Raw genomic sequence first — 22,626 nt, forward strand, 5'->3', positions numbered from 1 at the left:
AAAGCAATGGAAACAAAACAAACTTGTGCTAGTCCAGCAATTTTCAAATTGTGCAATCTCAAACGAAAGTGACAAGTACATTTGGTATGCATACCTGGTACATGTATTAATGAAAGTAATCTTGCTGCAATAAATGTGATGAGTGTCATTTGATATTGTCAGAGATATATTAAGAGAGCGGTTTATTAAAGACGTGAGCATTGTGCAGCACATTAAAATGACTGTAAATTACCTTGTGAACGATGTTTTCCTTGTTTGTCCAATGACCCAGACAGCCTATGATACTTGTACACAGTCCACAAGGAAATCAACGATGATGAAGTGTATTTTAAAGTGCAATTCTGCTCCATGTTTAAGCATGTTTGAAATGAAAAACTTGTATCCTACATTGAATTTTTGTAATACTGTACCAACTCAACAATTATGTTTTTCCATGGGAAGGGGTTATGGTTGCAAAATCCTTAATAATCACATATAAGATTTTTGTGATTTTTTTTTTCTGTCATGAACTCATGTGAGAACTGAGCAATGATGACATCATCACCTCTTTCAATTTTCCTTGTGTTCTGTGAAAACGTGTGAAACTTTGAATATTCTATAACTGTCTTTTCCAAGTCCAATTTAATGCAACTTCTTTTTTCAGTGTATCTGATTTTACTCATAAACATAAACTTTATCATGGTACAGAATCGCACTTTAAACATACATCACTGCCTTCGAGTTAACCATGCCTGTACATCATCAACATCGAACTATCGTTGATTATTTTATGCATAGCTGCAGACACTTGTATCATGTGTGATATATAGTTCACATCTCTTTCCAAACATAGGATGATGAATGACAAATGTCATTTGACAAGTTTGGACACTTAAACGAGTTTTCACTCGTCTTTTAACACAATTGGATCATTCGGTGGAAATTTGATTTTTACAACAGTATTACATCATCATGATTAAGAGGCAATTACTCCAAGGATGCATCTAATCCACTTGGTACTTATTATAAGCATCACATAGGCAGAGGGGAAATTCCCCCAAAACTGAACGATAAGACACTAATCCCTGCTTTTCACAGTGATTTCAAGCATTGCCTTAATGCCGCACCATGAGCATTGCCTATGTTCCCAAACACTGGTGATGCCACGACGACAGATGCGGTGTCAAACTGCTCAGGCAATAATGATTCCACACCCACTGCCCTCAAGCTTTCAAGTGTGACACTATGCATATGAGTAGTGTTGGAGTATTGCACGTGCATTTTCTGGTGCCTTTCAATCTGACTAGATTACTTGATTTTACATGTAGTAACAATTGTATGAAAAATAATCTTTTGACATATAAATATGTACAAATATATTTTTTAATCACATTTACATGAGGCTTTGTCGGTGCCATTTTTGGCACGCAAACCCTCTGCTGTACATCATCCTCCAACAAACTGTACACATAGGATACACACATCTGAAGTTGTGCTGTCTAGCTGTATATCCCACAACTGACATCAAAAAGTCACAGGGGGTCCGCTGAAAAGGCAATTGGAAATGGCAGCCCCCTTGTCACTCAGAAACTCTCTTGTTGTTGAGCTTATGTTGCGATACATATGACTAGCATGACTTGAAATGATGGTTGGCTTTGAGCCGTATATCATAATAACCCTCCTGGAGTCTGCTTCATAAAGATTGAGCTTGAGTTTCAATCAATCACAAATTGCGTTTCATAAACAACTCTGCAATCGATCATAAACAACTCTGCAATCGATCACAAGCAACGCTCAATATACTGAAAGTTACGCTTGATTTTTCTTGAATTCAAGCGTAGCGTCTTTATGAAACAGGACTTGCGCTTAATATTGAACTTATGCTCTATTCAACAAGTTATGCTCAATAAATTGAGTGTAAGATCAATCACAACTCTCTATGAAACAGGCCCCAGATGTACTTAGAAACATGGTGGACATTTATATTTCTTGGGTGACTTCTCCTTGACAGCAAAGGAGCTTGAACTAAAAATATGTTAGAGACACAATGCACTGAATCTGCATATTAACCGCTTTTGCTTTCTACGGAGACAAAATGTGGCTTTAGCTCCTATTTACCATTGCTTTTCAGAATGTGGTACTTGCTAATGTTCATGGAAGAGTCTGCCAAACATGAAAGTTTTGATTACTGATAGATAGCACAGCGTATACAAACTGAAATACTGGATGGCACAATATGAGTACAAGCATGTTATGATACATAACAAAGCATGGATAAGAAACTACACAGTTAAAGACTACACCAACAGAAACCATATGTGCATTAAAATATACCTTTCAGATTTATGATTATTGGACTAATAACGAATGGGTGATCCAGCAAATGAGCTTCAGTCAATGCTGTATATATGTATATGTTTATAACTTAATTACACACAACTATGTATGTAAGCAGACATATTATATTCCGGATTTGTGCGAGTCTGCACGTGATTAATCATTCATCATTGACCCCTCAAATCCCCACTTTACGATGCTGATTATCATCTTTGCCCCGATGGTTTAATAGGGGCAGACTATCACTGATTGTCATACAGGTCCTCGATGAAAGCTAAATCACAGATTGAGACTGATCCATTCCGACGGAACACTCACTCGTACCATTCCCACATCCCTGTCCATCATACTGACACAAAATAGCACAATTCATATATGAACAAGTTCATCCACAGTATAAAAGATAAATTAGATATTCTCAAGATATCAAGCACATTTGCGGAATGTGCAGTTAAGAAAATTACATCAGTAAATACATTTGTATATATGCATTTCTAGAAGTTTATACAAAGACTGACTTTGCTAAGCACAAACATACAACAACCATATACATACATGATAATAAATGAACAATTACAACGGCATGCGCTCGAAACATTTAAATGTTTAAAATAAATATGGATGGCAATGATTCTTGTCATTGGTTGTTGATGAGCATCAATTTGTACCATCACAGAGCAAGATTTGATCAAAAAAAATAAAACAAAGCACCCACATATATTTGTTCCTACCTTTTCATTCAGCGCTTGCATAATCACATAGGTGCTGTCTAGCATCTCACATACACATTGTAATTCACGTTAAAAAACAACAAACAAACAAACAAAACAAAGGATAAAGAAACGATAACAAGAGCATGCTATGCACTGCAGGAGTCAGCAAAACCGTATCCAGTGCCCTTGGCATGGGCCTGCATACTTCAATCAATTTGATGCCAAAACAAAGACACGCATTGAGAACAGCATGCTGACTACTTGATAACTTCCCCTTGGCAAATACAACTGCCATTCAATTCAGCACAGGACTAACTTCTTGACATCTTCACCTATGCCTCCATAATATCAAAAGCTTTTCATTTTTCAATTTCAATGTTATTGACTGGTTTTCCTGTGCATTTCTACCCTTTAATACACTTTTGTTATGAAGTATGCATTTCGATTTTGGCATCTCTCAAACGGACAATCCATGCAATCTTATCTCGATGTCTTCTTGGTATTCCCACAGAAAATCGATTGCCATTATGACTATATTTTGGACAATCCTTTTGAGATCAAATTTGAATCACCACATTCCTAAATCGATATCAACAGGTGTTCCCAATTTTCTCATCGTAACTGAAATGCATAGGTTCAATGGATTGTTTTTAACAATAGAAATCCCCCCCCCCAAAAAAAAAAAAAGGTGGCATACCTTTTACTCACTTTTAATTGCAACACAGCATATCAGAAAGGTCTTATTCTGAGTCCACCATAAGAAAAAGCAAAATGAAATCTTTTCAGCGATATCTCACTCGTTACATAGCAAAGAATATTCTTCGTCGGTTGAGAATGAGAAGGGTACTATGGTTTTAGTGGCAACTTAACGCTCTTATCAGCCTTACCCGACATCTTAATGTTATACATTCAAAAATTCCATATTTTCTTATTATTTTCCTTCTTCTTTAGCAGCTTATATCGCAAACATCTCAAATCAAAATGGAGTTAATTCGTTTTATGATCAAATTCTTCATATATATCTCATTAATGATGTTAACAGTAATGCGATTAGTTTTGGTATATATGCCATCTTCTAATGTACTTTCACTTTTTGTCTGCAACAGTCTGCAGGTAATAAATCTAAACACATTTACATCAAAAACACCACACAAAATATACACACAAACACTTCCTGCAAAAATCACTAAAATGGAATGGGCAATAACAAATGATATCACAAGAGCATTATTCAATTCAAGTTCCTTGTACAAATTTTCATTCATAATGCCATAGTCCTGGCTATTTTGGGGTGTTTTGTCTTTTTCCTTCCCTCACGCACAATCTAAGCCTGGGCTGACAGAGAATAATAGTGTTCAGTGCTTCCATTATTTCTACGCCAGTCAACTGTAGCTAATTGTAATATCGCCATTATCAATGCACAGAAAAATCTGATGCATGCTGCAGTTTTATCACATGAGCTTTGCTTGAAATGTGATTATTGAGAGAGTGAGAGAGAGAGAGAGAGAGAGAGGGAAAATATATATCTATATATACAGGGTACAATGTGTATATGATGACAATGATACGCAGCATTTGTATGACACCAAATATCTTACTCCTCGAAGAGAAACAAATAATTTCTCCTACAAATCTGCTGCTCGTCCTTTGAGTAAGAAGCAACCAGTGTATAAAAAAATACAATGAATAAGACAAATATCATTTGTGTCGGGCCATGAGGTCAAAATAGTGAGTTACAATGGAACTGATGTTTTGTTTGCTTTGTTTTGTTTTGTTATGTTTTTTGAGCCACAAATGAAACAATAGCCATTCACAAGGAGAGGCAGTATAGCCAAAAAAATTGTGAGTAAAAATATATGCCTATTCAGTTTCACAGTAATAGCTGAAATGTAACACTGACTGGTATCATGAATATTTGTTCATCTATGCATAAACACACATAGATATCCCTGGGTAAACTTAAGTACCATGTCATTTTGCATTGTCAAATTTAAAAGAAAAAAAATTAAACATGAGGAATAAAATAGTCTCACAGAGACATAAACAATAAAAGAAAGAGAAAATAAAAATGCTGCCCTGATTTGCCACACATAGAGGGGAAGTGCAGAAAGGTTATAACAGCTAGATGCACACATGATTTTTTTTTTGCAACATTATCTCATACTTCAGGACAGATATAAAACAAACAAAAAGAATGAAAATATTGCATAGTTAAATCTGTATGACAGGCATACTACGAGGACAAAATGGTGCCACTGAATTAAAAAAAAGTGCTTTCTTTCAGAATGTTTTCATATAATTTACTGTCCCACATTTACACTGTAAGTCCGAATTTTCCTGAGTGTCAATTCTCATTTTCCCTCACATGCTAATAAGAGGAAGATCATTTATGTAAGAGAAATGCAGAAGAAGGCTTGTTGACTGTAGCTGTGCCTCTACCGTACAAACATCAGCGCAGCTGGGGAGAGGGTCCGTTGTTACGACTTTGTTGCTCTCCACAGGTAGGTTTGCACGGAGCGGGCAGGCACGTCCACGTTGATGTAGGAGTCGAGGTTGGTGTCGTATATCGACACAGGGATGGACTTATCTTGCCTGCGGAGAGACAGAGTAATACTCGGTGACGACAGAACATGAAGTTTTGTGATGGTGAATTGGTCATTTTTGTGATAAGCTTGTAGGTTTGGCATCACAAAATATATGATTTAGCAATATAAGCTCTTTTGAATGAGATTCATTGCAAAAGCTGCTCTGACAAAAAAAATAATAATAATAATGATAAAACGAGAGTGAACTTAATCCCCTTATAACATGATATTTCTGTAACTGTCACATTTGTGGGACGAGTAGGCAGCTGAAAATTGTTGAGTGAACTGTGAGCAGCCTCCACTGTATCCCTAGTATCATACATGTAAATCAATGTTCAGATATCTTAATGACAGTTCTAATGAATGTCAAGCACAGAGATGACGTCCATCTGTCTATAGACCAATCCGACCTGGCAGTACACCCGTCATCAACTGTGGTGTCCACGTTGCACACGCGTATGCTGAATGCATGCTATATATTGCAGCGGGGGCAAGGTCGACATATATATCATGCATCCACCATACACGTGCCCACATGGGACACCACAGTAATGGTGGATTTTGCTGCCAAGTTGGATCGGTCTGTAAGATATCCAGGGGATGTCGTACAAGAAGGCGGAGTTAGTGCATAAAATGGCGCCCTCACTCTTGTCACACGTAGACTGATATGGCGACTAGATTGGGACTCTCAACGAAGATTCACTGCGATAGTTGCAAGGAAAGGGTGGGGGCGGAATAGCTGGAGATATTTTTAGTAGTTCAGGGCAAAATAAACTTGCCAAAGTCTGGTCCATGCTCTCATACCACAAAAAGCACACGTCTTCTTTAGCTTAGCAAGCAAAGCACTCTGAATAAATACAAAACGATGTACTCCTTTAATACACAACGCAACCATATCTGTAACCCTTGACTCCTACAATCACTACAAGATGAACTAGAGATAGCCTTGCACATGCGGCTCTCTAGGTTGGCCAAGAGGTGAAATTTGAGTGTGGCATCTTGTCAAGTCAAAGTCCACAGAAATGATATCCCTGCGTTTTATCACTTGATACATAATGTGACTAAACTGACAGTATGCCATTGGGCAACACTGATATAACAAGGAGCGCATGGAGTGGAGACTTACCAGTATTAAAAGCAGGGGGGAGGGGGAGGGGGAGGGGAAGATATATATCGTCACTGGGGTGACAAGACCTTGTATCTGCAATTTTGGTGAAAATGACTTTTTTTGATTAATGGTCAAACAATGGGTTAAGTGATGGCCTGTCCAAATCCCAACTGTCTTACTCCAAAAATGAAGCCACCACGGCATGTCAAAGGAAAGGCTATTCCATTCGCCACAGTGCTCTGGCAGCCATGTTTTTTGGCTCTCCTGAACATTTGACATTTTGTAGATACGAGGTCTTGTCGCCCCAGCGACGATATGTAGAAACGAGAAAAGTTGTTGGTGGAAGACTTACAAAGCGGTATTCAAGACACTATGTCACAAGAAAGGGGGGAGGGTCTATCCCACGCTAGATACTGCAACTTGATAGATATGGGAACGGGGCATTAGGGACTGCTGGCACAAGGAAGGGGAGGGGTGACTCTTATCACAGAGCAGCTCCTGCAAAGAGGGAAGATACCACCAAGAAAGTTGTTTGGAGGTAGACTTACGTGTTTAAGAGCACCATGGCAACAAGCCCATCTGGTCTGAGGAAGGCGATGGCCTCGAGGTTCTCGTCCTGCTGCTGTATCGTCAGATTAGCCCTGAACGAGTCTGGCAACACAAATTTACTGCATCCAGAAAGAAAGTTTTAAAAAGAAGACCAAAAAAAATGTTTACATCATTTCACAATTTTGCTCATAGAATGCACAAAAAGAATCTGTAATGACAAGAAATCTATGTAGGAAACAATTTGCTAGAGGCATCTGTAAAAGTCCTCAAAGATCTGCAGGAGGGCCCCTAATTTTTTCTATTTACCTCAGTAAATTCAGGCATGTTTTACTTTTAAGCACTCTGTTTAAGTATCATCGCTACCCCAACAATGTGCAGTTGCAGGCATTCTCTGAAGCTGGTCAAGAAAACATTGTGTCTGCTAAACAAAAGCTTGAAGCCTGTATTGAGGATGGCATAGTAACTTGTGCTCACTCTCACTAAGAGTAAACGATGCTAAGTCTGAATCTATATTGTATGGTTCTAGGGCCCAGCTGTCAATGTTTGAAATATGCTCCATCAAAGTAGGGGGTTCTTTAATTCCAGCGTCAAATAAATGTAGGAATTTTGTTACGTTTGATTCCTCACTGTCTACATCACATCAAGCGTCCAGTATCTGTCAGCCTGTGCAACATCTATTGCATAACTTGGGATTTGCACGAAAATAATATTTCACCCAGTCCAGTACAGAATAGATTGTGCATGTGTACACTCATTACTTCTCGTTTGGATTTTTGCAATGCTCAGCTGAATGATATGTCATAATGGCAATTAGATAATCTCCAAAAGCTTCAAAATAATGTTGCCTGTATAATTTCATTGTCACCTGAAGAGGAAACACATAACACCTGTACTTATCCCTCTCCACTGGCTGCCTGTTTAATATCGAATCATATTAAAGTTGCCTTTATACTTGTTATTCATCCATTACATGGAATTGCTCCTCACAACTCTAGCTCGATAATTCCTTATAATCTTCCTTGAAACTCTAGGTCTTCAAACTCATTTCTACTTGTTGTGCCAAAAACTCATAATTCTTGGGGTGATCGATCGTTTCTACATTTAGTGGTCAATTCCTACTGAATAGACTCCCACAAGATATTAGTAATCAATCCTTTCTGAAGTAACTTTAAGATTTCACTTTAAAGGTCCAGTTTACCTTTTGGAGCACTGATTTAAAAGATGTTCAAGATATCACATTTGATGCATATGTGTAGGTCAGTTGTATCACAAACCATCCTACCATATAAAATTTTCGCAATGAAACCTAAAACATAAGGAGATATCAGCATTTTTCTCAATAAACCATAACTGTAGACGGTTTAGTCTCGAAGCATTTTTATTACAGCTATTGTTCTCATTTTGTGTATTTAACCATACTTAATATTGATTTAAATTTTTACAGTGGCTGTTTCTTTCCCTAACTCATATTTTAGAGCTATTTTAAAGCACTAATGCTGGGTTTTTGTTTCATCTTCATATGGTAAATTATGCCTTTAAACAAAAGCTGGTTATCTAGGAAAAAAATTTGTAAATGTTTTCTTCATCCCTTCTTAACTTCTCTCTTCATATTTTCTATCTGCCTTTCTCTGTGACATGATCATCCACCCATGATTGATACAGGGCACACAACAAGTGTTCATATTACTATTATTATCATTATACTCTCGCTCTCATTTTCAAATTGCTTTGATGATTGACAGTGCTCTTAAAATCTTATTTAAATGCACTGGATGAAATTACATGAAAGATTCATCATTCAGTTTCAATGACAAGCTCTTGAATTCTTTATTCAAGTGGACAAAATAAAGAGGGATAAGTTTACAGAGTCACTTACTCATGAAGGTGTGGGCATTCATAGGCGTACTGAAATGACACTACACGTCGATAAGATGCGGTATACAGTACGCCATACATTTCAAAAGTACAACATTATGCAAACTGAGACTTGTAGGCCTATGACAATTTTGTGATTGATTGAATTTGCGATCGAGAATGACAATCACAGAATGAGAATGAAATATGGTCATTTTTAAGAGAAAAGTAAATGCTTTCCCACCTTTAAAATAGAGACGATACACAACACAAGGGTATTATAAGAGGCAATTTTTTTGTAGGTTGATATCAAGAACATCAAGAACTTTGCCACAATATCTGAAACTTATACCCCGTATGCAGTCCTACATTTAACAAATAATACTCAAAAAACTGATTATGTGCCACACTAAGATTATGTGAGTGATGACTGCAAGTTCAGCTGGACAAAATACTGTAAATGCCATTAAGTTGTGTGGTTTTCATCTTCCCAAATCCTGAAAGTTGGGAGCTATTCGTGAATTTTACAACACACAAAAGCATTAACACTGATCGGACATGAATGTGAGGTGGACACGTACATTTCATCTGTTTGTAACTGTACTGCATGATTGCCAGTTCAAACACTCGCAAAATTGTTGGAAAGTTCCAATTAACAAAATATTAGACTCGCTAAACATACATGGTGTATACAGTAGTGCGAACTAAGATGGCATGTGTCCTGTTTCACATGCCAAACATTTACTGTTGCCTGGGTAGGTAGGCAGGCACATGTGTAAATAGTAGTAGATTGGATTCTTCATCGATTGCATATAAAGACATGGGTAGCTCACCTGAAGTGACCCAGATGGTAGTACATTGGGTTCTTGTAGAAGACGTCATACTCCGCATCCACGATGATGGGCGCGTTCAGCTTGTGGTCTATCCAGCTGGGGCCGCCCTGGATGTTGAGGGCGATGTTCCAGTCCAGCCAACCCCTCACCCAGTGGCTCATATTCTGGGAAAAAAAAAATACCAACAATTATTTTAGAAACAGGTTTGTTGTCGACAGTGGTATGCTGGTCTATTGTTTGTTTGTTTGTTTGTTTGTTTTTCTAATAATAAACTTTTGCTCCTTTCAGCTAGATTTTATTTCATTTTCTTCAAAAAACATTAGAATTCATTAATTTTTATGTAAAATTTCATTGAATTCACACAGAGTAAAATGACAGCAAAAATTGAGACAAAAAGAGAATCGGTTCCAGGTTATACAACTGATCTTTGTGCAACACTTCCGAACCATTACCCTGACTTCATGAGCTTACCTCCAAATATTCTGCTCATCATATTCCATAAAAACTCGCAGCATAGTTCTGTATATATACATATAATTACCAAAGCACACTCACAAGTATCAGTCCACACTAAATGAAAAAGTATGTTGAAGGGCCTTTGTCTTCGCAATACATGCTGGAGTACCATGGTATCTACGGCAGAGCGCAATTTATCACTTGAACGGAGGTGGGAGTGTAACATTAACCTTATCAAATCCCTGGAGTCCCAATTCCATACAAGATGACTGTGTCAGTAGCAATACATGATTTACAATTCTTGCACCTGTTGTAACCCAACTGTGAGAAATCCCACTTGGAATGGAAGCAGTGACTTTTGCATGCTGCAATAGGATCACCGTCCCCTCATGGAAGAGAACCAGGGTGTCAACACCAACAAATAGTACACCTTTACCTCAATGATACTCTGGGTGTAGGCCTCCCCCTGGGTCCACTTTCCCAGGGCGACTTTTTGGCCCGGGACCTCCGAGGTGCCCTGGCACGCCTCCGTGTACAGGATGAAGTAGTCTGGGAAGAGCTGATTGGTCAGGTCGAGCTTGAGGGGCGGGGCCTGCTTGTCCCAGTACCAGTGGACGGCGATGCCCTTGATGTACTTGGCCGCATCCTTGTCACCGAGGACCTGGAGAACAGCGTAAGTGAGATTAAACCTTTCAGTGCCAAGGGCATTTGGACGATGTGTACAATGCTATGTGGTTTTCTGAGCCAATTAGCACATAAAGCACATAATGGGCTCAGCACTTCTTGAGACCTAGAAATTCTGTCATATGGATCAAATATACTTTTACAGCACTCTCACTTTTGAAACAACAAATGCAAGAGCAGCATCAAGCTGCTCTCACTTGTCTACAATTTTGTACGACCCCCTCAAAAATGCTGCCACACGATGGTGTACTCCATTTCAAACGACAACAAACAGAAATATATTTCACAGAGTAAAGGATAAAGTCTGTGCGATGGCAAATGGAGTTATATCAACAGAAATTCCTAATCAACCTGGTAAGGTTTTAAAGGTACAGGAGTGCTGAAACTGTCGATTTAAATGGAGACATATGCATAAGAAATGTGTGAAATAATGTTATGACGACAAATATCAGTTGGGAAATGATAAAAACGTGAAATATTGCCCAAAAAGATACGCTGTAAGTATTGCAGTCTCTGAGCAATCCAGATCATGATTGCTACGTGATGTTTTATAATCTACTGCATAGATTACAATTATATCAGGCCACAGCAGTATCCAGTACGTGAGAGCGAATCCCTTGTAGCTCGTTAGCAGCATGTGATTCAATACTGCTGCTAGGGCAAGTTTCAATCATCACGTACTAGTAACGTTCTACCCATATCCCATTACTGAACAGGGAGGGCACTTCACAAATAAAAGTTGAGGACATACTACTCCAAAACAACTCATTATTCTTGCAAATCATGAGAGCCAGACAAGTTTCTTGGTAGAGCCTTTCAATATATTTATTGCAAACAAATTCCAAATGTTGGAAGATGAATTTTGAGCTCTTTTGAGAACTGTTTTAGTTTTAACTTCAGTAAACAAAGTAAGGGAGAACTGAATTTCCATGGGGAAAAAAGTTTTAAATTCAACCTGTTGAGGATGGGCTGATTTTGCTACAACACGCATTTACCATAGACACTTGCTTGAGTATACTCGGGACTTGTCCTCAATGGGTTAAAAAGTCTAGTGCATGAGGAAGTGAGTTGCAGGAGATCTCAACAGAAAGGAAAGCAGAGGACATGACCACCCACACATATTGACGTCAATGTGCCAAAACAGCCATCTGCTGAAATGTATTTCAACATTAATCAGGGTAATTTGCCGAGGAGTTGCAACAAAAAACAACTCAATGCAATAATCAATTTGAACATGTTATCACGTACCACAAAATCCTAAAAAAAGAGTTGTGCAGGTTAATTTTCCAGCAGTACTGAAAGTTTGTGCTTTGGGTCAATTAAATTGATAACTAAGTTTATGGCATTTTCTGAGGAAGTTGCTTTCATTCTATTGGTATCTGAAATTTGGAGCGAAAAATAAAGTAAAAGTAATGTGATTTTGACAGAGGAATTTTTTTTTCTCCACTTCTCCTTATGAAGCATATGAAAGTGGAAACCTGAAAAAAAAAATATCTGAAAACAGTCAGCAATAGTGTTGATACTTATGTTTTAAACATACAAGTATAGATAAATTAGATTCTTCAAAACAAAACTCCCAAGCAAAATCACTCACCCTGACTGGCCAATCAGGCAGCTCAAATCGCTGGTCGTCAAGCATCATGATGGTGATGTTGCCGAGCCCTTGAGCCTCCAGGGTGGGGCCCAGGTCAAGCTTCACAAAGTCCCTCTCCAGCTCTGGGGTCAGGTAAAGGCAGGCATTGGGTTGGTCTTTGATGCCACCGGCAAATGGCTCATTTTGTACCGTCATGCCCCACAAAGGCACACTGTGGTTTGCATAGCCCTTGATAAATCTGTGAGGCAAAAGGTATACATGAACACAAATAGATACACATATAGATGGATTAATACTGGTTGGTAGATTGATCAATAGATAAAAGGATAGCTAAATAGATAGATAGATAGATCGATAGACAGATAGATACATAGATAGATAGACAGATAGATAGATAGATAGATAGATAGACAGATAGATAGATAGATAGATAGATAGATAGACAAACAGACAGATAGATAGATAGATAGATAAATAGATAAATAGATAGATAGATAGATAGATAGATAGATAGATAGATAGATAGACAAACAGACAGACAGGTAGATGGATGGATGAACAGACTGACAGGTAGATGGATGGATGAACAGACTGACAAATACAAATTGACAAAAATCAAGTTTGAGATTGGCATTGCTCTCAGATTTTGCTCCTTTAAATCAAGCTTTTGGCCTATCGTAGTCCTCATCAGGATCTACCAAGAGAACATAAAGCTCTAAATTGAGCATCTAAATGGGATCATATGCCACGACATATTAAAGTGCAATACCATACAGTGCAATATGACATAATTTTTTCAAATATTCCCTGATATCTCCCTTTTCGATATACTTTGCCCCTTTTATGATGCTTGGCCCTGTGCTGTATTTCTCAATGCCAATATCAATGTGTATGGTCATTACATCAATGTATGTATATTGTAGGTCTTGATATCAAGAGATAAACAATGGTACTAAACTAGGTCCAATGTTTAAATACAGAACTACAGAAACCCACAGAACACCTTGTCAACCACACATCTGGTCTGATGTACAAAGATTTTATATTGTATACAGAGCACCGGTTATTGACAGGTGTCACATGACATTTGTTTTATGTGGGCGTAGGTGATATGAGAGTGAAACCTGTAATCACAATGTTAAAGACGTGAACAATTAACAGTTCATAATTGCAAAGGCATTTCTCATGTAATGAATGTTTATATGGCTAATAAATCACAAGCTAGTGTCTTTCATTGCCCCACATTTGAAAAACTTTGATTTTCAATGGCAGATGCACCATCACTGCAGGTGATTAAAGAAACTGGCAAACACGACAACCGATGAACAAAACCAGGATGAACAAATAACCCTTTTGAACTAAATATAATTAGGGACTGCAGAGGCTCATGAAACTAAAAGAAAAACCTCCAGCAATGATTGACACATTTGAGAATACAATGAGAGGATGCATGTATAGTGTCTGTCTATTGTGCTAGACAATGTTCTATCATGGAAATGTAAGGAAAGATGGGTTCAAACACTAAACATCACAGGAACTTGACGAAAATTATGCTTTGCTCATCAAAGCAGTTTTTACCCACTGATACGATGATTGGATGAAGTTGGCCCAATTTGTTCCACTTTCTCCAATACATGACTCAATCATAGCACCCAGTTGTGCATATGAAATCAACAGCAAAAGTCCCTTCCAAAAGTGCAATCGGTTGGACAATAAAGTGCATTGAACTTTACTGCACACAAACTACCTCCTGATTCCTGAGTGAAATACTACAAGGGCTTTTTATACAAACAGATGGCTTGCATGAATATTACCCAGCTGCCTTGAAGAAAAGTAACATTTTCATGGCCACAAAAATCCTAAATTCAATCTCTTTGTGATTTCTATGACAGCTATGTTAGTTGCAGATCAGCAAGCCCATTCATCATTCATGTGTAGCACTGCTCCTCAGTCAATGGTGATGCAATACGGATTAAGGCAAGTAGGCAATCTTTATTCATTGACAAATATTTTCCAGACATCTGCACCAATCAATCGGTATCCAAAGCACTCCAGCATAAAAAGCATGGTAAGGATAGATTGACTACACCAAGACCAATCACTCAAATCGGCTTAAGACCTTACAGAATGAAGGTTTTATGAAGGAACCCTAGAGAACGACTGGAGACTAGAACCAATCTTACTTGGCATAATAGAGGGCCAGAGTCTTGTAGTACTTGCCACCTGGTTCCCCAATCAGTTTCCCGCGGTAACGGTACGTCCCGCTGGTCTTCATCCACTTTGGAGGTGACCAAGCGGTGCAGAAAAACTTCAGCGGCCGCACACTGACCTCCATTGCTTCTTGCAGGATAGGAATCTACAAGGAAAACAAATAGTTGATACTTGAAGCTATTAGAGCAGTGGTGTTTAAGCTGGTATTTTTGTGTACAGATATTTTCCTAAATGAGGAGGTCACAGACATTTTTGCGAGATGTTGTTTTTGCGATTTTGACACCACTGCTATCATAAGTGCACTAATGCCTGTTAGTTTAAGATATTTTTCATGTGCTGTTAAATTCACGATCCAACAGGGAGTTGCGAAATTAAAACCCTCACAAAAATAACAGCTTAGACAGTAACTTTACAAATACAATGTACAACTTCAGAGTAAATGATAATAAATGATCCAAAGTTTTACAATGAAATGGCAGCAGATTTACATACCTTGTAGTGTACATCCTCATCTGCCAGAGAAAAGTTGGCAAGCTCAAAATCGTTCTCGCTCTCGCACAAACTATATGGCCGCTTAGAGAAGTCGCAGGTACCCACATTGATTCTGCTGAAAGTGTACTCAATACCTGGGATGAGACAGCAAAAATACAAAGGACTCATATCTAGAGAAATGTTCTTGAACCTTTCATTGCAGGGTAAAACCAACCAACAACATCAATCCATCATCACCTGCCTTACCCAAGCCCATCCTATAAATCCTGCAGACTTTACAGCACACTTTCCTCGGGGCAAAATGTGACTATACTGTATATCAAAGCAAATTTTACAGGAGTTGTGTTTTTTTTTCCCTCAAATGTATAAATGTTGATGATATTTGAAGTATGATAAATAATGAAGAGAACTTCAATAGTGTGTATGCACGACTTGACATTACATTTCACATTCAATCAACTAAACCTAACTATCTTAGATCTGTAAGGCACAAATTGTTCACCTGTTCAAACTATGTTTTGAACAGTCATTCCTCAAATAGCACTTTCATATGCGTCATATCATTTGTTCCTCATTCAACAGATGTATTGCTGGTAGGGGCCTATTTCATGTTGTTTAAAAAAAAAAACAAGTTGTTAGAAGTGGAAGTCAGTGCTACTGTAAGTTTTTTCCTTTTACCATATTGTGGAATGATATCTACAATGTAAAAGTAGATTACTTATTCTATATGCACACCTTTCAGTACAGAAAGCCACTTTCCACAAGGTTCATATAACGCTGACCCTCAGTGACCTACACAGATAAGCTTTGCATTGCTACGAGCATATAAAATACAACATCATACATTTAAAATTTCAAAAATTCCATTGTTCAGGAAAGTCGGGCGTACTAGCACAGGACTGCTCTGTGTATCAGGAGCAGAGAAATATTGGCTCTGTGATAGCAGTGAGTGCATAGTACTCAGTGATGAGATATGATAGTGTCATTATATCAGGACTTCATGAAGGAACACACAAGGGTTTATAGTGTTACCTAGATAAGAATGATGATAACCTCTATATCTTTATCTATTGTGATATGATATGGCAAACACATGTACGAGTATGCTTACATTGTATAATCACCTTTCACCATGGAAAAGGCCTACAGTACCTACTAAACTTGGAAATCTGAAGAGGTATTTATTTACAATTTGAATCAAACAAATTTCTCTGGGTTCAGCAGTTCATGATCGTGCATTTGCGAGGAAAGGAATCTGCACAGACAAAGGCCAGAATTCACGAAGGTGGTAAAATCTTTGTCCATGGTTTAAACCATAGACAGAGCTCGTAGTTTTTTATGGGGCCACAAGTGTAGAACAGTCTATTTTGTTACGAAATCAGTCATTTTCTAACAAAATGTTAACATTTCAGTTTTCTTCAAAACTCAGTTTTAAATGTCACGATAACCAAGAGACCCAAGGGTTTAGCGCTCACCAGAGCAGCCCACTTGCCTTTAACGACACTCAACCTGAGGTACACTTCTGCAAGATTCTTGAGATTTGGAGGCTGCTCCAAGCCCCTTGTACAACGCCCTCTTAATTTGTCCTAAAACTTATCCTAAGATGCTCTACAAGTTAAATGCAATACGTTACATGTGATGTACGTACAAACTTAAGAGCAGGTCTGAACACCTTTTTTTACACATTACCTCATTTACATACTCAGCTTTTATTTCATAAACTAATTTTGCAATGTGTTCAAATGATGAATATCATGACACTACATGTATCCTCAACTCGTTGAGGATGGGCTGATTTTGCTACAACACACATTTCCCATAGACCCCTGCCCGAGTATACTGGGGACTTCTCCTCACCGGGTCAATGCCCACTGTATTGCCTGTCACGCCTTTTCGCATTGACTGCTATGGCCTCCACATATTAGTGAAGGACAGCACCTTTTTTTTTTTCATTTTTCTTTTTTCTGTACCAGCAATCTTCTGACTTAACACCAGGCCAAACTTAATATCTTACAATTTTTATACTATTTTTTTTTTTTTGGGGGGGGGGGTGAATTTTCAGCACCTGATTTGGATTGTATGCTAAACAGTTAATATCTCTCACAAAAATGTAGCCCCATTTAAATTCCACTGGTACGTGTAAAATATGTGCAGTGTGCTATAAGAGGAGGAGGAACTGCCCACAGTATCAAGATGTACTGTTTTGTGTACGGTTGTGCCTTCCCAGTAACCTTTGCCACTCAAATATTTACCAGTGACACACATACACTAGAGGCCAATCCTCAAATCTCTAATGGGCACAGCAAAAAACCATGCTTGATATTTATGTACCACAACGTCCCTGGGGTGACAAGACCTTGTACCAGAAAATCATCTATTTTCGGGGGAGCTAAAAAACTTTTTTTTTTCATCTTCACAAAAAAGCATCAATGTTGATGTCAAAGAATGTCAAAATATTGTTTTGGATTACACTGTAATGTCTTATTAAAAACTCCTCAAGTCTGCATTTTTGGCATACAAAATTGAGTCCCAAGGTTTCTGAATAAATTGAGATAAGAGGTCTTGTCCTCCCATGGATGATATATTTCTTCAGTATAATACTCCACAAATTGGAACCTGTGATTTATAGTGATTTTCAACCATCGAGATGATACAAGTATGTACACTGTATAATTGTGTTATGGGAGGCAATGCTTTTCAAGAGTTGTTCCTTTCACAAATATTAGTTGACTTGCAGAGATGAAAACACCACAGAGTATACTGCAAAATCAACAGAACTCACTGTCACATCTCAGGCGGCTGTAACTGAGAAAAAAAAAAAATGTTACTAATCTTGAGTACAGACTATGAGTACAACTCTTAGTAATGTTATGCCAATGATATGCAGTAAATCAAAACAACAAGTTTAATGTGACATTATTCTAACAAGTTTAGTAAGTTATGTACAATGTATTAAACTTGGACATCATCAAATGTGTTATTTTGGTAAATTTCTCAGTCCTTTGACCCATACCATCTGCTTATCACATGATGCGATGCAGCTGTAAAGGACCTTTCAAATGCACCAAAGTTATATAATCAAACACCTTTATTCTACTTTACTGTTGTTGATTCTTTTACTGCCTTTACATCTGAACACTTTGAAACGGAAGCTCGAGATATGGTTGCAATGTACACAGCTTACACAGGAAAGTTTTGTAAACGCATTCAGTTCATGGAGAGTGGCGTCAAATCGGAAATACGAGAGTGTGTACATATTACATGCACATGATCAGATTTGTTGAATAACTACTGTAGTTGTTTTCAACCTATGTAACATACTTAAAGACAGGAAGTCATGCTGGCAAACTAATGGATGTTTTGTGAAGGTTATCTGCTTTGGTAGCTCCAAATTTGGCATGAAATTTCAGACTGTGCTTCTGCCTCGCTTTGCATACTGTACAATAACAAAACACAAAAGGAAGGATGCATGGGTAATGGAGATCACTATGCATTGGCCCAAGCAAATCACAAGTTTGCCAAATTTGCTGAGTTTTGTTTCACAGCACAGATACAAACAAACACACTAATACTGAGGTCGGGTATTTGACTACGCATGACCTCAGTGCACGCATAGGAAATGTGCTTTTCCTTGATAGGAAACAAAAGCCACGCAAGAGGATGTTGGCATTGGAACTTTGATCATTGTGCCAGTCCCTGTTTCTTACATACCACAGGATGCTGAACAACCAAGAACAGTCCTGAAGCATAAAGAATTTAGCAATAATTCTTCCTTTTATCTCTTAACCCTTCTTTAGTCTCCTGAGATGAATACAAATAATTCACATCAGTGTCATTTTCAAGAGTAAATAAAATAATGAAACCTTGCCCTGTCACCATCGCGATGTGAAAGTGCTAATGACCAGTCATTATACTTCACTTATGACCAGTCATTATTTTCTGCAAATTTATGCATTCTTAAAGGCAAAATCATGCCTGAAAATGTGTATGCTCTCAAGCACTCATTCTGATTGGGATCTGTCTCATCATTGTATGATTACAAATCAACCCGTTGCAGCCACGGGTAAGACTCTTGCTGGTAACTACAGTGACATTTCAAGATGATGAACCCAGGGGGGTCGGTTAAATGCATTTAAAGTACAATGTACCTGATAAATTCTGACCGAAGTGGACATCATAATGTCTCACAATGAAGTGTGTGTGTGTGTGTGTGTGGGGGGGGGGGGGGGAAAGGGGGGTAAATCCCCCATAGGTATCATATCATATCAAATCAAACATCGAAACTATGACATCATGCCACTTACCATCTGGAGAGAAATACGCCCGGATCAACTTTGTCTGAGCAGCAGCGGAGAGGTTGCGAATGCTCAGACCAGCAGAGTCTGTGGTAGCACCACCAAAGCCCATGACTTTCTGATACACAGCGGACGTGTTTACCGTTAGCTGGACTGTGGGGTGAATACAGAGGAGCAATGATAAAGCTACTGCATTGCCATATTTAGATTATATATTCATAGACTATTAGTACAAGATAAAATCAAAATAGTACAGGTGGAAAGAAGAGAAGCCTGAAGTTAACTTGGCTGAACGCAAGGTACATTCTGCAACAAGGTACATTCTGCAAGTGACGATTCTTCAATGAACTTTTTAAACAGCATGCTGGATATGCCATGGTGTGATGAGGCTGTATGTGTTTAGTAGATATACCATGGGTACTACTTTATCCCTGTGAAATTGGTTAACCTCGTTTTACTACTCCTGAAAAGAAATATGCATTTTTTTTTTTCAAGTTTGGAGGCAATGCTAAGGCTCCAATAACAACCCACATTTATTACAGTTTTCCTCTACGGTACCATTTTATATTACAGTGTAGCTACAAAGACAGTTACTCATAACTGCATTTTGCCCATATATGCTACTCCACAAGAAACTGCGGTAAGCAATATTCAAGTTACCTGGCATGAAAGATTTTATCCTACACTGAGACACTGAGTTTGTAGGCCTTGACACCTCCATTTTCCTGAAGCAGTGTAGTTCAGAAGTTCGCACAGTGTACAATGCACCTAAAACAGTATTCATGTTTGTAATTTTGTTTCATTTTTCTCTCTTTTAAATGCAGGCATTGCAACCTTAAAAAGTTCTACATGTTCATCAAGACTTCACAGCACAACGAAGATCTGCCCCAACGCAATTTAGGACGGAGCCCAAAGTATAACGAGACATGAAAACTCGTCACATTGAGGACGAGTTAGGTGATACGCTTGTGGTCATCAGATGACAGTCATCTGTGATCGACAAAGAAAAGAATGTGATATAGGCACCTTGAAGTTATATTGAGCGTGCATGCGAAACCGTTTCTGTAACCACTCGGCCACGGGTCATCCACGGAAATGGTAAGACAGAAAAACAACAACAATGTATAGATATAACGGGGGGAAAGTCAATGCCCACTCAACTAACGCGGCCGTGTGAACATCTATTGCATTGCTAGACGGAAAAGCGGCCTTGTAACGACTGAGGTCGCTATACCATTTCTGGCAACTTGGGAAAAATACGTCCCGCAGACATAAAACCTATAATCGGCTGGTTTTGATACCTTGCCTTTAATCACAATTTTCAGTGTAATGACGTCATCAAATTACAAAACAATGACATGGTCTTGAAAGAAAATTGTTCAAAGTACAACACCTCAGTCGTCGTCATTACATACTATGATCGGTTTGACAAAGTCAACCTGCAAAATTTTGCTGCAGTCGAAGCAATGTGGTCTCCAACACACAAAAAAGAGGGATATGGCGTGTGTGTGTGTCTGTGTGTGTGTATAGGTGCGTTTATATACGAACGTGATTTCTACATGGACGAATATGTAATACAAAATTGAAGAAAAAAAAACAGTAAAGTAGCTAAGTATTTTGTTTCGTGATCTTGTGAGGTTCGAACCCGCAACCTCACGTCTCTGAGACGTCGCCTTTAACCACTCGGCGACACGTCTCGACGGGAAAATATGGGGAACGTTATGGACTTGAAAGACAGTTGTTCAATATATAACACATTCATCATACGTTGTCAGTTTGCTATTGACATGACGATCTATCACATGAATATGAGGGAGGCATTAGTACCTGTATGAAATTATTATAGGCATGGTTATCAAATTGCCCTAAAATATCCTTATAATTGCCTTATTTTTACACACAGTTACGCTATCCCTTTAAACTCGTCACAGTTTAATTAGAATCATTAACATCATACATTAGTACCATATTCAGTTCCATAGCTGATCACGTTTGCTAATCAATTAAGAGTAAAATTGTCTAGAATGTGTCATATGGCCAACCTGTATACACACGTATATACACACACACAATGCTAAATGTATGTATCAAACATCTGTAACACAGCTTTGAACTAACTATAGGAATTATCGCTGCACTTATCATCCATACTTTTTATCACTATCTGAAACTCCACAAAAACCACGCTGATAGCGTATCACCTAAAAAGCACACGGGCAATCTGTCACATAGAAAGCACAACTATTAATTGCCATTCTACTGTTTGTCACAATGAATAACCCACAAATCATAATTGCGTTATGTATATTTTCATAATTTGATCAACTCTGTCCCTGCTCACACTTTGCACTGCTTGTGCGGGTCGTAGTTACTGTATCTACCTGTAGAGTTTGCAGTCGCAGACAGCGAAACAACCGTCTTCTTGAATCTGTCGCTGGCCTTGCTGGACGTGAACACGGTGGCTCTGTCCGTTTCGAGGGGGAGGTAGCTTTCTATGGTGTCACAGTAGGTACTGTTGCATTGACACACAAAGCTATCACCGGCTTTCTTCACGTTGCACGGGTAAAACGTACCTATCAGCAGAGACACATTCAGAGGAAGATACAATTGAATAAACAAACAGATGTCAAATACTTTAATATTCTTCTTTCCTTTGACATGATAGCAAAGTAACCACCTTAATCTCACCTTAGAGAACATTTTTACTTATCCCTAAAAATCATCAACTTGAGCTACTAAAGATCAATGCCTTATACATATTTATATTAGACATTCTCTACAAGAAAAGAGAATCCTTGCAGTAACATTATACGATGTAATCACAAATACTGGTGAAAACGATCACAGCAACTGTTTTGCTCACTTCTGATAAAGAATTCCTTCATATATGTACATGTATCAACCTATCACAATACAATTCAGTATCAAGAGTCCCT

The 22,626-nt window shown here is 38.3% G+C and overlaps 1 protein-coding gene across 1 annotated transcript; it reads right to left on the reverse strand.

Moving 5' to 3' along the window:
• Positions 1-5,295: 5,295 nt before the first annotated feature.
• LOC139721142 (lysosomal acid glucosylceramidase-like) lies at positions 5,296-22,390 on the reverse strand. The gene is made up of 9 exons (XM_071632474.1): positions 22,072-22,390; positions 19,700-19,843; positions 15,396-15,529; positions 14,876-15,048; positions 12,693-12,930; positions 10,851-11,075; positions 9,959-10,122; positions 7,271-7,390; positions 5,296-5,621 (listed from the first exon to the last, which is right to left on the reverse strand). Exons 1-9 carry the CDS (start codon positions 22,388-22,390, stop codon positions 5,507-5,509), a joined length of 1,632 nt encoding a protein of 543 aa, XP_071488575.1. The 3' UTR covers positions 5,296-5,506.
• Between the last annotated feature and the right edge of the window lie 236 nt (positions 22,391-22,626).

This window comes from Diadema antillarum, unplaced genomic scaffold (genome assembly GCF_040938485.1).
Source record: "Diadema antillarum isolate AM-2024a unplaced genomic scaffold, OU_Dant_1.0 scf00000139, whole genome shotgun sequence".
NCBI classification, from domain to species: Eukaryota; Metazoa; Echinodermata; class Echinoidea; order Diadematoida; family Diadematidae; genus Diadema; species Diadema antillarum.